Source organism: Geotrypetes seraphini, chromosome 18, assembly GCF_902459505.1.
Source record: "Geotrypetes seraphini chromosome 18, aGeoSer1.1, whole genome shotgun sequence".
In the NCBI taxonomy this organism is placed as follows: Eukaryota; Metazoa; Chordata; class Amphibia; order Gymnophiona; family Dermophiidae; genus Geotrypetes; species Geotrypetes seraphini.
Genome location: NC_047101.1, coordinates 877726 through 894650, shown reverse-complemented (window position 1 = coordinate 894650; position 16925 = coordinate 877726). Strand labels below are relative to the sequence as shown.

The 16925-nt window shown below is 38.1% G+C and overlaps 1 protein-coding gene across 7 annotated transcripts in view; it reads right to left on the bottom strand.

Annotated features, from left to right (window-relative positions):
- The window catches only part of BRD8 (bromodomain containing 8), a 107668-nt gene that overhangs the window by 22997 nt on the left and 67746 nt on the right, over positions 1–16925 (bottom strand). For 6 of the 7 annotated variants that reach the window (XR_004537470.1, XR_004537471.1, XM_033927012.1 and 3 more), the window contains exons 17-19: positions 4705–4773; positions 4440–4617; positions 3947–4051 (exon numbers count right to left, since the gene is read on the bottom strand). Coding sequence is in view for 4 of the 7 variants with exons in the window: in XM_033927012.1 (XP_033782903.1) it covers positions 3947–4051; positions 4440–4617; positions 4705–4773 (352 nt within the window). In the remaining 3 variants the exon portion in view is untranslated. Of the gene's footprint in view, positions 1–3946; positions 4052–4439; positions 4618–4704; positions 4774–16925 lie in introns of those variants that run through there. The other variant, XR_004537472.1, reaches the window with a different exon arrangement.

Below are 16925 nucleotides of genomic sequence, written 5' to 3'. Positions count from 1 at the left end.
TTACTCCAAACTGAAAAAAAGGACCAAGAAAACGATATCCACCAGAGGCTTTATCAACCCAACTGAATTCTGGTCACACTATGACCTCTCCTCCAACCCAGATCCCGACTAATTCACAGCCGATTCTTGGTCCAGCACAAGCACATATATACTAAACACCATGGCCCCCATTAAAAATAAGAAAATGAGAAACAAAACCACTGACGGTTGGTTCGACGCGGAACTAGTTTCAATGAAATGAGAACTTCGGAAACTCGAAAGACTATGGCTGAAATCCGGTGACAGTAAAGACAGAACAAATTGGAGAACAAAATTAAAAGACTATAAAAATCTTATAACATCCAAACGTACCAACTTCTACGCTCTAAAAATCGGCTCCCCTTACCCCAATATCAAAAATCTTTTCAAAATAGTCAACAAGCTCTATGACATTCAGACCCTAACCCGTCCCACCTCTGAATCCCCTCCTCCAGCCAAAGCCCTAGCTGAGTTCTTCAACAGCAAAATCTCCAATTTGCGATCCTCCCTTTCGGGAGCCACTGCCAACCATCTGAACTACCCAGTTGCTCAGCCTTCTGACGAACCTAGAGCGGACCTTCTCTGGAACAACTTCACAATCCTAACCTGGCAATAGTTCTCTACACTCTACTCAAAATACGCCAACTCCCACTGCAAACTAGACGAGTGCCCACCCAACGTAATAAAAGTTGCTCCGGTCACTTTCAAAGCCAAGTTACACACCTGGCTCTCTTCCCTTTTACTATCGGGAACTTTCCCTGAGGATCTAGGACAAATCCTAATTACCCCGATTGTAAAAAACCCCAAGGAACCTATTAACCTGACATCAAATTACAGACCCATAGCGAATATCCCCTTCTTCACAAAACTAATGGAAGGTCTTGTCAATCAAGACCTAGTAAACTATCTAGACAAATTCAACATTCTAAACGACAACCAGTCAGGATTCAGACCCGGTCACAGCACTGAAACCATTATTGCCTCCCTACTAGATTCCCTCCACTCTCTGTTCAGCCAGGGCACAAGTGCATTAGTCCTCCAGTTTGACTTAAGTAGTGCCTTTGACTTAGTTGACCATTCCATCGTCTTAGACTGCTTAGTGTTAATCGGTCTCTCAGGCAATGTTCTAAAATGGTTCAAGGGTTCCTTACAAAAAGGTCATACCAAGTTTACAGCGACAACACACATTCCCTCCAGCTGGGTAAATGCATGTGGGGTCCCGCAGGGCTCTCCCCTCTCCCCCACTCTCTTCAACATCTACCTGGCTGCACTAGGGAACCTTTTGCAAGACCTGAAAATTAAATTTTACATTTACGCCAACGACATTTCCATAATCTTTCCCCTAACCTGCGTAACTCCCGAGACAAAAAGCCATCTGGCATCCATCCTCAAGCAAATCGAATTATGGATGTCTGACTTCAAATTGAAATTCAACTCAGATAAAACCAAATTCTTCCTGGCCAGTCCAAACGACAAAATCAAAGACTCTTCAATCTCTCTAAACGGTCAAATCTTTCCCATCACAGACTCCATAAAAATTCTAGGAGTGACTCTAGACTGCAACCTCACCTTTGAAACTCACACCGACCTACTAGTCAGAAAATGCTTCTCCTCCCTATGGAAATTAAGAACCATCAGAAAATACTTCGATGCTTCCTCATTCCGCTTACTGGTCTAATCCTCCATCCTGAGCTTACTCGACTACTGCAACATTATCTACCTGGGTTCCTTCAAAAAAACTATTCAAAGACTACGTATCATCCAAAATTCAGCAATTCGACTGATCTTTGGGCTGAAAAAGTGGGAACACATTACTCCCTACTACCAAAAACTTCACTGGCTGGAAGCAAGAGTGCTGATCAAGTTTGCCTGCCTCTGCTACAAATCCATCCATGGTTTGGCCCCCCTATACATGGTCCCCCCACTTTACCATGGATTGTCCATCCAGACCCACTCGCAAAGCTCATCTCTTCAGCCATCCAACTCTAAAAGCCTGCCGTTACAAAAGACATCTGAACAGAACTCTAGCCTTCCAAGCAGGTCATCTAAATGACTGGCTGTGCAATATTTTCTCGCACTCATCATCCTACCTAAACTGCAGAAAATTATTAAAAACAAATCTATTTAACCGATTTGTAGCCCAAGACCCCTACCCTACCCTTGCCCCCTAGATCTCCTTTCTCCTCCCTCCCTCCTAACCCCTTATATTGTACCAGCTCCCCTACTTACATCTATTAATTGTATCTATTTTGCGGATTGCTTCCCATTCAACGATTGTATTTGCTGATTGTACCCTTTCTCTGATTGTCCAGCCCTTTATTGTAAACCGCCTCGAACATTTCTAGGCTTTGGCGGTATATAAGAAATAAATTATTATTATTATCTGAGGTCTATCTGAGGAGTGTTCCAAAGAGAGAATATGTGATGCAGAATTGAGCGCCCACTCGTGATTGAAGAAACCTCCTGAATCCATCTGCGAGAGAATATTGCTTTTCTCGAATGCATACTGCTTTCAAAAATATATTACAAGCAATCGCCCCATTCCAAGTCTTCTGGGCATCCTGATAACGAAGGAGAGAACCCGTGCTTCCTTGCTTGTTTATGTAATACATTGCAACTTGAACGTCCATGAGGATTAGGAGGACGTAATTAGTCACAATGTACTGAAAAGCTATGAGAGCATCGTAGATCACTCTGAGTTCCAAAAGATAAAAACAAAAGATCACAGAAAGAGGAAGAGTTAAGAGAGGCTGGTCGTGTAGTCAGGAAAGCAAAGATGCAAATGGGAGAAAAAAATATTTGTAACACACGCACAACTTCTATGCCCATTAAAATTTTTAAAAGGCTGCTGTTTGGGATGCCTTTTCTTTTACACTACTGGCACCTCCAGACCTGTTGGAGATTTCAGAGCGTTAAAAATTGGCACATCATTTTGTGCATCAGCTGGGCATCGATTGAAGTGCTCATTTTAACATTGATGAGCTTGTTGTTTACATATGATTATTGGCGGCTGCTACAAACCACAGAAAAGACTGCGCTTAGCCATTTTGGGCATCGATAGCTGAAATACTTAAGGCATTAAACAGGTTAAAAATGGTTTAGTGTCTATCGTTAAAGGCACAGCGAGTTTTGAGCATAGTGGCCTCAGTTTCCAGAACCCATGGCATTTCCTCCAGAAGCTGATTATTCTCCTGACATAGACATGAATTCTTTTCTTGGAATATGCTGTAAAGTTTAAGGTTTAGTTATGTTTGATTGATCACCTTTGATCTCCCTATGACACACCTTGCTTTTCATTTATAAAGACCATTTCACTTCTCCCTGTGGCATGGAAAGCTTTTCTCTACCCTTTTCCCAGGGCACACTGTTTTGCATTAGAACAAGAGCATCCACTCTCCCAAGATCATGGTGGTATCAGTCAACACAGCAGCACGTCACAGAGCTTGTTGTGCACCCTCCTCATGGAAAGTCACCCTCAAAGATAGTCAATACACCTCCCAAGGATGAAAATCTTCCCTCCTCCAAGGCCTGTTGTATTACTAGAGAGATAGAGAGAGAGATAGAGATAGACCTTGCTTCAATTTGGATTTCTGCCAGGTACTTGTGACCTGGATTGGCCACTGTTGGGAAACAGGATACTGGACTAGATGGACCATTGGTCTGACCCAGTATGGCTATTTTTACATGTTCTTTCTCCCTAGGCAAGATCTATACACCTACATGAAGACTACCTCCCTCCCCCTTCCAAAAGGCATGCTGTACCTTCTGCACAGAAAGCTCCTAATCCCCTAATATGACCGCCATTTCCTCCCTAGGCCATGATAGCAATCATCCTGCCAAAGACTGGTAGAACTCCTGCTGATTTCATTTTTATGACTATCCCTGTGATTCTCCATGCTCTGCCCTGAAACAGCACTTCTGCTCTCACCTTCTCTGAAGAATCCTGTTTGCGAGTAGAATCTCTCCCACGCAGGCTCTTGGCACTGATACCAGACTCGGATGTTTGCATGATCAGTTGTGTAGCCAGAAATTGCTGAGAGCCAAAGATATGATTAAGCTCTGTAAATGCTGTCCAATTTTACAATGACATTCAAAAAAGAACTTCTATAGTTCTGAAAGCTAATTTACAACATCTTTCTTAGATAACATTTATATAAGACCTAGAAAACAGAGCTTAGTTTGCAAGGAATACAGCTTCCTCTAGGGCCTATAAATATGAGATCTTACGTAGGGCCTCTTCTTTCCCCTATTATTAGGGTCTTTCTTTCTCACCATCCTCCAAATGTGTTTTGGAAACTGCCCCACCTTCCCTCCACGTGGCATGCATGACACTCTCTCTCATTGTTCTTCGAGAATCATCTATCACCCCACCTCCACACACAAAACCGCATTGATGCAGCTGTCTTTCTTTATAAGATTACCTGGATCTGTTCCAGGACGTCCCTCTGCATCTCTACTGCCATGTGATAGACATCATGGTCCGAGCTGTTATACATCACAGCATTCTGGAACATGAGCATGATGTCACGTTGGAACTCAGCTGTGCTGCGGATCTGGCCTGTTTCAATGTTCTTCTTGATAGTAGAGAGATCCATGGGCCTAAGTTAAAAGGGCAGGATGAGAATCTGGCAGGATGAATGTCTCTTCCTCCTTTTTAGTTTTAAGATTTAACAGAAATGCCCTTACCTCTGCACAATACTATGATAACCAGGAGCAATATCATCTGTTACAGGCTGCAGAAAGACATTGGCATACCTGAAATAAAGAGAGAATACAAGTAGGCATTTATTCATTTCACAAATCGCACCCTGTAATCCCTCACCTATCACTGCAACCCACTGTACCCTTGTATCATAGCGAATCCATGCTAATGCCATCAGCAAAGACCCAGGGTCGTGTATATCTTTAGTTGATCAAGAGGGTAAGTATAGCCTCATGCAATCTTGCCACTTTCTGCAGGTACTTGGAAACAGGATATTGGGCTAGATGGACCCTTGGTCTGACTCTGTAGAGCAACTCATGTTTGAATTACCTCTGCAATATCCACAGCCTGTTTTAGATAAAGGAACTAAACAAAAGCTGACCGCTAGGCTGAAGCGTTCTTCCCAAAGATCACACTGATGTAGCACACAACAAATTACATGACCCCTTTATGAATACAGGATTTAAAGAGACATTTTTCAAACAGCCTGCTTAGTTTCAATCTATGTGGGTGATCCACACATAGATTTTCAAAAGGATTCCACAAGTATACTGTTCCTTTGAAAACTCACATAAAATACCTAAGAACATAAGAGTTGCTATACTGGGACAGATCGAAGGTCCATCAAGCCCAGTGTCCTGTTTCCAACATTGGCTAATCCAGGTCAGAAATGCCTGGAAAAATCCAAAAAAGAGTAAAACAGATATTACTACTACAATTAATTATTTCTATAGCGCTACCAGACGCACGTAGTGCTGTACAGAGTCACAAAGAAGAAGAAAATAGTCCCTGCTGCTTATCCTCAAAATAAGCAGTGGATTTCCCCAAGTCCAATTTATTAATGGCTTATGAACTTTTCTTTTAGGAAATTATTCAAACCTTTTTTTTTTTTTTTTTTTCCATTATATTTTTATTTTCAAATTTTACAAAAAGTGTACATAATAATAAAATACATTTGATAAATGCATGGTATCACTTTTATATCTAACACAATGTATGTCTGAATTTGATTTTCCCCTTCACCCTCCCCCCACCCTTTTATTGCTTTAATATAATATTTTCAAATTTTATAAAAGTATACAACATATTAGAATACAATTGATAATTATTCAATAACATATTTATATCTAATACAATATATTCTGGATAAATTTTATTCATTTTCCCTCCCCCCACCCTTCTATTATTTTTTAATCATTTGTTACATTTTGTATCATATATTATAATATATTATATATAAATTGTTTTCCTTACCCCCCCTATATGTGTGTCATAAAAAAAAATCTCTAAAAGAAGAAAAGAAGAAAAAGTATTCTATTATTTAATCATTACAGTATTTTGTCAATGGCCCCCATATTTTTATAAATTTATTATATGTCCCCTTTTGTATTGCTATTGTTCTTTCCATTTTAAAAACATGGCATATTGTATTCCACCAAAATGTGTAGTTTAGGTTGTTGTAATTTTTCCAATTGTTAGTTATATGTTGAATGGCAACCCCTGTCATAATTAATAAAAGTTTATTATTTTCTGGTGAAATTTGACTTTTTTTTCTCATCATTGTTCCAAATAAAATTGTATCATATGATATTACAATATGATTTTCCATTAATTTATTAATTTGTGGCCAAATTGAATTCCAAAATATTTTAATATAAGGACAATGATATAATAAATGATCTAATGTCCCTGGTTCTAGATTACAGTGCCAGCATCTATTAGACTTAGAACTGTCTAGTTTTTGTAAACGAGTAGGGGTCCAAAAAGCTCTATGTAATAAAAAGAACCATGTTTGTCTCATAGACGCTGACACTGTACATCCCATTCTCCAAGACCAAATTAGTGGCCATTGAGATGCATTAATTTGATGTCCAATCTCAATGCTCCAAATGTCTCTTAGACCATTTTTTGGTTTTTTATTCAAATATCCAGATATTAATTTATACCACAATGCGGCTTGATGTCCTAGGAAGTCTGCTTTAAAGCATAAGAACTTTAAACTATATTGATTGTTTAATGATTTCCATTCAGGGAACCCAACCTGAATGGCCTGCTTCAATTGCAACCATTTAAAACTTTGTGTTTTATTAAGACCAAATCTATGTTGCAATTGTGAAAAATCCAGCAGTTTACCTTCTGAAATAATATCATCTAGAGATCTAATTCCTGCAATAATCCAGTTCTTCCAAAGGATTTGAGCTCCGCCTACTTTGATCTTGGAGTTTATCCATATGGATTGATTAGTTGATTTATATATTGGGATGGTTGTTAATTTATCAATAAATCTCAATGTTTTCCAAGTATCCATTATTATTTTATTTTCTCTGTATCTTTTAGGTATATTAATACTTGGTAAATGAACTAAATTTAGGGGAAACATAAGGCGCCATTCCAAATATAACCAATCTGGTGCATTATCTATAAGTTCTGGGAGGATCCAATACATACCCTGACGTAGAATATAGGCTTGATGGTACCTATAGAAATTTGGAAAATTTACCCCTCCCTCCTTAATTGATTTTTGTAAGGTTACTAAAGCTATTCTAGGTGTTTTACCAAGCCAAAGAAATTTTGTTAAAATTCTATTAAGCTTCTTATAAAAGGACCCCTGAAAATAAATAGGTATCATACTCATTTGGTAGCAAACCACAGGCAACATCATCATTTTAATAGTTTGAACTCTGCCCCACCAAGATATATGTAATGGGTTCCATTGTTCACATAACTCCGTTACTTTTTTTAATACATATTTTTCATTTTCTTTTACAGTATCTTCAATTGTTTTTTTAACTTGAATGCCTAGATATTTAAATCCTTCTTCTTTCCATATGAATGGAAAAATATCAAATAATCCTTTTACACAGTAAACATTCAAGGGTATAATTTCAGATTTATTCCAATTAATTTTATAACCTGAAAATTTGCCAAACTTATCAATTAATTCCAATAAAGAAGATAAGGTAGACTCTGGATTTCTCAAATAAAGCAAAATATCATCAGCATAAGCCGAAATTTTATATTCCATATCTGAATATGGAATTCCTTGTATCTCCCTCGTTTGCTGTATTGCTAACAATAAGGGTTCTAATACAACATCAAATAACAAAGGAGATAAAGGACAACCTTGTCTAACTCCCCTCTGCAATTGAAAACCATCAGATATCTTATTATTAATATTTAATCTTGCAATCGGGAAGCTATACAATGTTTTTACCATTTGTATAAATCCAGAACCTATACCAAACCATTCTAAAGCCTGATACATAAAATTCCATTCTACCCTATCAAATGCTTTCTCGGCATCTAATGAAACTGTAAATGCCGGTTCATCCATTTTTTTTGATAAGTTTAGCATGTGAAATAATAGTCTAGAGTTATTGGAGGAATGTCTTTTAGCAACGAAACCCGTTTGATGCATATCTATAATATGTGGGAGAGCTTTGGCTAATCTCAAAGCCAAAATTTTCGCCAAAAGTTTATTATCAACGTTTATCAAAGATATAGGCCTGTAGTTTGAAACCAAAGTAGGATCTTTATTTGGCTTAGGCAAAACAATTATTATTGATTCAGCCATAGTACCTTTTATATTACCTTTTATAAGTTGTGTCTGATATAATTTTAATAAATGTGGGGAGAGGATATTTTGAAATGTTTTATAAAATTCTACTGTGTAACCATCACCACCTGGAGCGGATCCAACTCTAAGAGATCTCAATGCTGTTTCTAATTCTTTTAATGATATAGGTTCTTCTAAACTTCGTTTTATATGATCAGGAATCTTAGGTCCATTTATTAAATCTAAAAATTTTTTTCCATCTTTTTGTTTCTCCAAATAAGGTTCGGAAGAATATAGATCCTTATAAAAATTTAAAAATTGTTTTAATATTATATTTGTTTGATTTGTTATTATACCATTATCATCTTTATTCCATTAATATTAGTTCTCCTTTTTTTTGCCTTAAGATAATTTGCTAATAATTTTCCCGCCTTATTAGAATTTCCATAATACACCGTTTGTTTGGAAAACAAATCTTTTCTTATCATTTTTGAAGTTAATTCATTATATTTACCTTTTACTTTCAAAAGAGCTTGCAAAACTTCATATTCCCATTTACTTATCAATTTAGCTTCTAATATTTTTATTTCTTTTTCTAATTCTATATATTGTTTTTTAATTTGTTTCCTAATAAAAGCTGAATATGATATGATATTACCCCTCATAGTTGCTTTAAATGCATCCCATACATTCTCTATAGATGTATCTTCCACTAAATTTATTTGAAAAAATTCATTAATTTGTGTTTTAAAATTTTCCAAAAATTTGTCTTCCACAAGCAATGCATTATCAAATCTCCAAAGAGGTCTATTATTTTCTAATTGATCTATTTGTAATTCTATCCATATTCCCGCATGATCCGAAATGATAATAGGATCAATGGAGGCTTTAATCACTTGTTGTACATTATTTGTTGAAACAAAAATATAATCTATTCTTGAAAATGATTTATGAACCTGTGAACAAAATGAATACTCCTGATCATTAAAATGAAGAATACGCCATATATCTTTCAAATCACATGATCGAACTAAATTATCTAGACCTAAAGATTTAATATTTTTACCTGGTTTTTTATCCAATAATGGATCCATTACAGCATTAAAATCTCCAGCCACCACTAAATTAGAGGCAGCCAGTGGTAATAACATATTTTGTAGCTTTTTGAAAAATTCTGATTGATTCGAATTAGGGGCATATATATTAAATAACGTCAGGGTATCATTTCCCATACCTATATCGATATGTATCCATCTTCCATGTGGATCTGAATTTTTTACCTTTATATTGGCCATACATTTTTTATTTATAAGGATTGCAACCCCTGCTTTTTTACCCACTGCTGGAGCAAAAAAACATTCTTTTATCCATCCACCTGATAATTTCTGTGATTCCTTCATATTAAGATGGGTCTCTTGCAGACAGTAAATATCTGCATTTTGTTTTTTTAAAAATGTTAATATTTTTTTCCTTTTAATTACGTGATTCAGGCCATTGACATTAATAGAATATATTTTAAAAGACATTATATATTTTAATACTTTTCATTATCTTATTCTTCCTCTCCTCTTTCATATTTAATATCCAAAAAATTTTCTTCATGACACACATATTTAACCCTAATGTATCTCCCTTAATTATTCTAATAAATATTCTCCTTATCCCTCCCTTTCCCACCCAATACATTGGCTGCTTAAGGATACACATTTGAACTGTAATCCTAACATTCTCCCCATTCCAGGCAATCAATATTCAATTGTTTAAACAAATTTCCCTTCTATCTATCTATATTGATCTTTTATATTTATTTAATCATTTTCCATAACATTTTATTAATGTATCATTTTCCATTTAACAATATGTTAATTTGTATTTCCTTAGTATTATGATTTCAACATATAATTATTTTAAACATATATGCAGTGTATTATTTAATAATTTTCTTATATTCTGTTCTTTCTTTCATATAATTATTATTGTCTTTTCTTTGTATTGTTTTCCTCCATTTCTTCAAATATTTCGATATGTTATATTTTCTAATTTTTCATAGAGTCTTCAAAACCATCTTAATATATTATGTTAATATATCATAGGTTCTGGTTTAGAGAGAAACTCTTTTAGTTTTTCGGGATCCTCAAAATATAAGGACTTGTCTCCAGATGACACTCTCATTTTCGCCGGGTAGTATAGACCATATTTAAATCCTTTTTCTTTGAGTAGAGGTCTCATGTCTAGTAGTTTTTTCCTTTTAGTTGCTGTGTTTTTGGCGAAGTCTGGTAAAAACCATAATCTTGATCCTTTATAATTCAAGTTTTTATCTTTTTTTGCAGCATTTAGTATCTCTAGTGCTTGTTGGTATCTCAACATTTTGAAAATGATTGGTCTTGGTCTGTTTTTATTTTCTAAATTTTTAATTGGGATTCTATGCGCCCTTTCAATTTCAATTGGTTGTTTCAAGTCTAATTGTAGAATTTTTGGAATTAAATTTTCAAGGAAAAGGATAGTATTTTTTCCCTCTAAATTTTCTTGTATTCCAAAGAGTTTGATGTTCTTTCTTCTTCCTCTATTCTCGTAATCCTCCAGTTGATCTTTTAATTTATTTAATTCCAGGCTGTCGTTTTTACATCTTTTTGATTCACATTCTATAGTTTCCATTTTTGATTCTAGTTCAGTTGTTCTTTTGTTGTTAACTTCCATTTGTCTATGTATATTTAAAATTTCTTCTTTCATTTCAGACATATTAGTTATAGTTTCTTTAAGCATTTGTTTGATTTGTTTTAATTCTTCCATGACTTCAGCTTTGCTTAATGTGTCTGATTCTTCGATAGGAAGTGGTATTTTGCTTGGTGTTATTTGGTCTTGTTTCTGTCTTTTTGCAGATGTACCAGCCTCATTTTTGTTTTGTCTGGTGCTTGCCATACTATTGTTTCTTTTTTTCGTGGATTTTATTTATTCAGTTTTGTTAGGAATCTTAAGATATATTTTAGTCACAATTTTTTTGTAATCTGTCTTTGAAATCTTTTCTTTTTTTACACCAGTGTTGCGTTGTTCTAGTACTGAGCAGATTACAAATCAGTATCTCTGTCCAAATATTATAGTCAATAAAAGAAAAATCCTTTTCCTCTTGTTCTCAAGACTCTCTCTCTCAGAGTTTCAAGCAGCAGAAATTAACTCCACAGTAATTTCTTGTTAGTTATCTATTTTATTGTCTTTTTAAAAGTATTTCAAGAAATTGCTTCAAGCAGAGGATAATTTGATCTTTCTCAGGATTCCAACTCAATACTGGCTGAAAGAGAGCTGCTTCAAACTGTCTCAGCTTTAGATTGTTAAACTGACAACTGCCATATAATGAGATCTATTTTTTTTTAATACTTCAAGTAATTAGTTGATCTCTCAGGGCTCCGACTGTCTGTGAAGGGTAATTTCAAACCGCCATAGTTCAGGAATTCAACCGACAACAGGCTTCACACTAGAATCAGTCTTTCTCTTACTTCCCTGCCCTTTTTGGTCAGTTTAAGTTTAAGTTTTTAATATTTCTTCTCTAAACCGTACCGATCCAACTTTCTCTATTTAAAATAGTCTGTTCTCACAAAAAAGAAACCGGCAAAAGGACAATATTGATCTCTCTCTTCACCACCCGTAGGGCTCTGAGTCAGCGCCGGCAGGAGAAATCAAACCGCCACACAGATCAACTGACAGCAGCCTCACAACCAGATCAGTTCTCTTCTTTTTAACTTTTAATCAGCTTTCATCGCCTCAACGGACCCTCTCCCCAATCTTCCACTGTCTTAGCAAAGAGAAAATCTTCCGATTCTTTGCCCCCAGAGTCTCTGTTCAGCGCGGGCGGGAGAGGTCTGTTTCAAACCGCCACATCTCATTCCCTTTTCAGCTTTTCTCTTTGTAATTCTCTCCTTCCCAACACCAACAAATTTTACATTCGTTGGTCAGTTCAAGTTTCTATCACTTTCACTCTCTGCTTGCCGTCTCAGCACAGACAAAAGCCGGCGAAATTACCTTCTCTCAGCTTTTCTTCGATGTCAGCGTCTTGATGTCGGCACTCTGATTATTTAGCTGTTATTCACTCAATCTTCAACTTTAATCTTAAGAGGTAGTATCATCATCAATAATAATTATTTTTTGATGTAATCTTCAAGAAGGGAATATTATTTTTTATCTTCAGTTGCCTAAATGAAGAGGAGCTCAGCGATTACACGTCCATTCGTGTTCGCGTTAAGCCACGCCCCCCCTATTCAAACCTTTTTAAAATTCTGCTAGGCTAACTGCTTTCACCACATTCTCTGACAACAAATTCTAGTGTTTAAATATACATTGAATGAAGAAATGGTTTGCTCCAAATTGATTTAAATTTACTACTTAGTAGCTTCATTGCATGCCCCTAGCCCTGGTATTTTTTTGAAAGAGTAAACAAGTGATTGAGTCTATCCTTTCCACTCCACTCCACTCCACCATATCACCCCTGAGCCGTCTCTTCTCTTAGCTGAAGAGCCCTAGCCGCTTTAGCCTTTCCTTATAGGAAAGTTGTCCCATCCCCCTTATCACTTTTGTCACCCTTCTCTGCATCTTTTCTAATTCCACTATATCTTTTTGGAGATGCAGTGACCAGAACTGCATAATAACATTCTCAGTTTTGTTTTCCATTCCTTTTCTAATGATTTCTAGCATTCTATTTGCTTTCTTAGCGGCCACCACCACACACTGAGCTGACAGTGTCAACGTATCCTCAACAATGACACTTAGATCCTTTCCCTAGGCAGTGACTCCTAACACAGAACCCAGTATCCCATAGCAATAGTTTGGGTTCCTCTTTCCAACATGCATCACTTTGCACTTGTTCACATTAAACATCATCTGCCATTTTGACACCCAGTCTTCCAATCTCACAAGGTCCTCTTGCAATTTTTCACAATCCTCTTGTGTTTTAGCCACTTTGAACAACTTTGTGTCCTCAGCAAATGTAATTACCTCACTAATTATTCCCATATGTTAAAAAGCAGCAGCCTCATCACAGACCTCTAGGGAATTCCACTATCTACCCTTCTCCATTGAGAATACTGACCATTTAACCCCACTCTCTTTATCAGTTCTCAATCCACAAGGGTAAATTAGATCTTACCTGCTAATTTGCTTTCCTTTAGTACCTCCAGACCAGCAGAGATGGGTATGTGCACCCTGACCAGAAGATGGAGTCCGAGAAAAAACTAGACTGTGAATCCTGGTTATAAATCTGCTCTGCATTGTGCAGTCCCTCAGCCAGCCAGTAAACAAATAGCAAAGCAGGTTAAAACAATAGCCCAAGTGCTGACTAAGCCTGATAGGGCTGTAATGGCAGGTTGAATACCTACTCACTTCCATGCATTTCTGCTCTGCAAGAGCCACAGAGGTACAAAAGGGAACATAAGAATTGCCACTGCTGGGTCAGACCAGTGGTCCATCGCACCCAGCAGTCCGCTTCCGCGGCGGCCCCTAGATCAAAGACCAGAGCCCTAACTGAGATCAATCCTACCTGCGTACGTTCCGGTTCAGCAGGAACTTGTCCAACCTTGTCTTGAATCCCTGGAGGGTGTTTTCCCCTATAACAACCTCCGGAAGAGCATTCCAGTTTTCCACCACTCTCTGGGTGAAGAAGAACTTCCTTACATTTGTACGGAATCTATCCCCTTTTAACTTTAGAGAGTGCCCTCTCATTCTTCCTACCTTGGAAGGGTGAACAACCTGTCTTTATCTACTAAGTCTATTCCCTTCAGTATCTTGAATGTTTCTGTCATGTCCCCTCTCAGTCTCCTCTTTTCGAGGGAGGCCCAGTTTCTCTAATCTTTCGCTGAACGGCAACTCTTCCAGCCCCTTAACCATTTTAGTTGCTCTTCTCTGGACCCTTTCAAGTAGTACTGTGTCCTTCTTCATGTATGGCAACCAGTGCTGGACACTGTATTCCAGGTGAGAACATACTATGGCCCAGTACAGAGGCTTGATAACCTTCTTTGATCTGTTCGTGATCCCCTTCTTATTCCTAGCATTCTGTTTTCCCTCTTCGCCGCCGCGCATTGCACAGATGGCTTCATAGACTTGTCAACCAATACTCCCAAGTCTCTTTCCTGGAGGGTCTCTCCAAGTGCCGCCCCGGACATCTTGTATTCATGTATAAGATTTTTGTTACCAACATGCATCACCTTACAGTTATCCACATTAAACCTCATTTGCATGTCGTGGCCCATTTCTCGATCGTGTTTATGTCCTGTTGCAGGTCTTCACAATCCTTCTGCCTTTGTCCTGTGACTGCTTATCCTCTCTGGAGGATTGCTCTGAGTGGAACTGCTGCTGCTTTGCTTTTTTTTTTTTTCTTAAATCATTCAGACTTCCATGTCTTGCTTCTGTTGAATAGCCTTAGTGGAGCATATCACCCCATGCAGCACTAAACACCCAGACTAGGGCAGGTCCTGTGCTGGTCTGCAGAGAGTAAAGGAAAGCAAATTAGCAGTAAGATCTAATTTACTCTTCCACAGTGTCCCTCCAGATAGAAAGTATCAAAGCAGGGAGGAAGGAGGTGGCGGTACGTGGACATCTGGAACTGGGTTGGAAGCAAGTACACTCCCACGGGGGAGGGGAGGGGGCATGCAGCATGACACAGAATGGGAAGAATGAAAGAAAAAGGAGTGTGAAATTGGACACAGGATGGAAGGAGGGATAAAGATGCTGCAGGTGGGAGAGGGAATATTTCTATTTAGAAAGAGAGAATTGTTGGGCATGGATATGTGGAGTGGGAGGGAAAGATATAGTGCACATGGGGAAAGGAAGAAAGAGAACTGTTAGACTTAGGGAGGGAGAGAGAATTATTGGTCATGGTGGTGGAGAGGAGTGAGGTAGAGATGCATGTGGAAGAGAGATATGTGAAGGAGAAAATGTTGGATGTGATGGCGGAGAAGGAACAGTGGGACAGATCCTGCATAGGGAGGTACAATACATCATTTGAATAGACTTGAAAAACTTCAGGAAGAAAAAAGTCTTAAGTTGTTTTCTATAATAAAGATAGGAATTTGGGGATGGAAAGAGATGAGAAAGGGAGAAATGTTAGACATGGTGGTGGAGGGAAGGGAGGGAGAGATGTGGCACGGGGCTGTAGAGGGGTGATAGAAGGAGAAACGTTGGGCATGGGGCTAGTATGGAGGGGCAAAAGATACTGAATGGAGATAAGCAGTATAAAATCTGTTTTACTACTTGGGATTTTGCCAGGTACTTGTGATCTGGGTTGGCCACTGTTAGAAAAAGGCTTGATGGACCTTCGGTCTGTTTCAGTATGGCAAATCTTATGTTCTTATGTGGGATGAGAGAGGGAGAAATGTTGGATGTGGCAATAGAGAGGGTTGGAGAGATGTGCCCTGGATTCAATATCTCTTTCTTTCTCTTTTCCCTCTGCAGCAAGGGAGGGAGTAAGAGATGGTGGACTATGAGAGAGAAGGAGACATGCTGGACATTGGGGTGGAGGTGAGAGTGGAAGAAATGCTTTACAGGAGGGCAAAGGGAGAAAGGGGAAAATGTTGGATCCAGGGGCAGAAAGAAGTGAGGATGCTGTGCAATGGGAGGGAGAGATGGAAGAGACATGCTGGACCATGGTAGGAGGGACAGTAAAAAAGAAAGATGAGACAGGAGGGTGCTGGTGGTGGGGGGGGGGGGGAGGTGGAGAGGGAGATTTCAGGCTTCAGGGGTGGAGAGGGAAGAAACAGGGAGCAATACTGGGCAGGAAAGGTGAAGGGAGGGAGAAGCTGGGAATAGGGATTTTGTCCAATGACCTTAAAGTGGCAAAACAGGTAGAAAAGTCAATGATCAAAGCCAGAAGGACGCTTGGGAGCATAAGGAATGAGCAGTAGGAAAAAGGAGGTGATACTGCTGTTGTATAGGTCTCTATTTGGAATACTGTGTACAATTCTGGAGACTGCAAAAGGTATATATAGGATGAGGATGGTGATGGTCCAGGGAACCACTATAAAACTGATCAGTGGTCTTTGTCATAAAGCATATGGGGACAGACTTCAAGATCTTAATATTTATACTCTGGAAGAAAGACAGGAGAAAGGGGATATAATAGAAATGTTTAAATATCTCTGTGGCATTAATGTACAGGAGGTGAGTCTTTGTCAAATAAAGGAAAACTCTGAAATAAGAGGACATAGGATGAAGTTAATAGGTGATAAGCTCAGGAGTAATCTAAAGAAATTCTGCTCTTTTTTACAGAAAGGATGGTAGATACATGGAATAGTCTCCCAGTGGAGGTGGTCGAGACAAAGACCGTCCAAATTCAATAAAGCATGGGATCTCTTAGGGAGAGAAGGAGATAGTGGATGCTGCGGATGGGCAGACTGTATGGGCCATTTGGCCTTTATCTACCATCATGTTTCTATATGGGAGAGGTGAGGTGTGGTGGGGCACGGGAGTTGACAGAGAAATGAATGAGCAGAGGATAGTGATTAAAGTGGGTAAAAATATGGTAATAGACTAAAGATGGAAGGCAATGGAAGAGGATGAAAATAATATGGAAATTTGTTAGAAAGCTGAAAGTAAGGATTTGAAGTGAGAAAGTGATATTTTAGTGGACTGAGGTAGAAAGAGTTCAGAGACAGTTGTAGTGAAGGAATG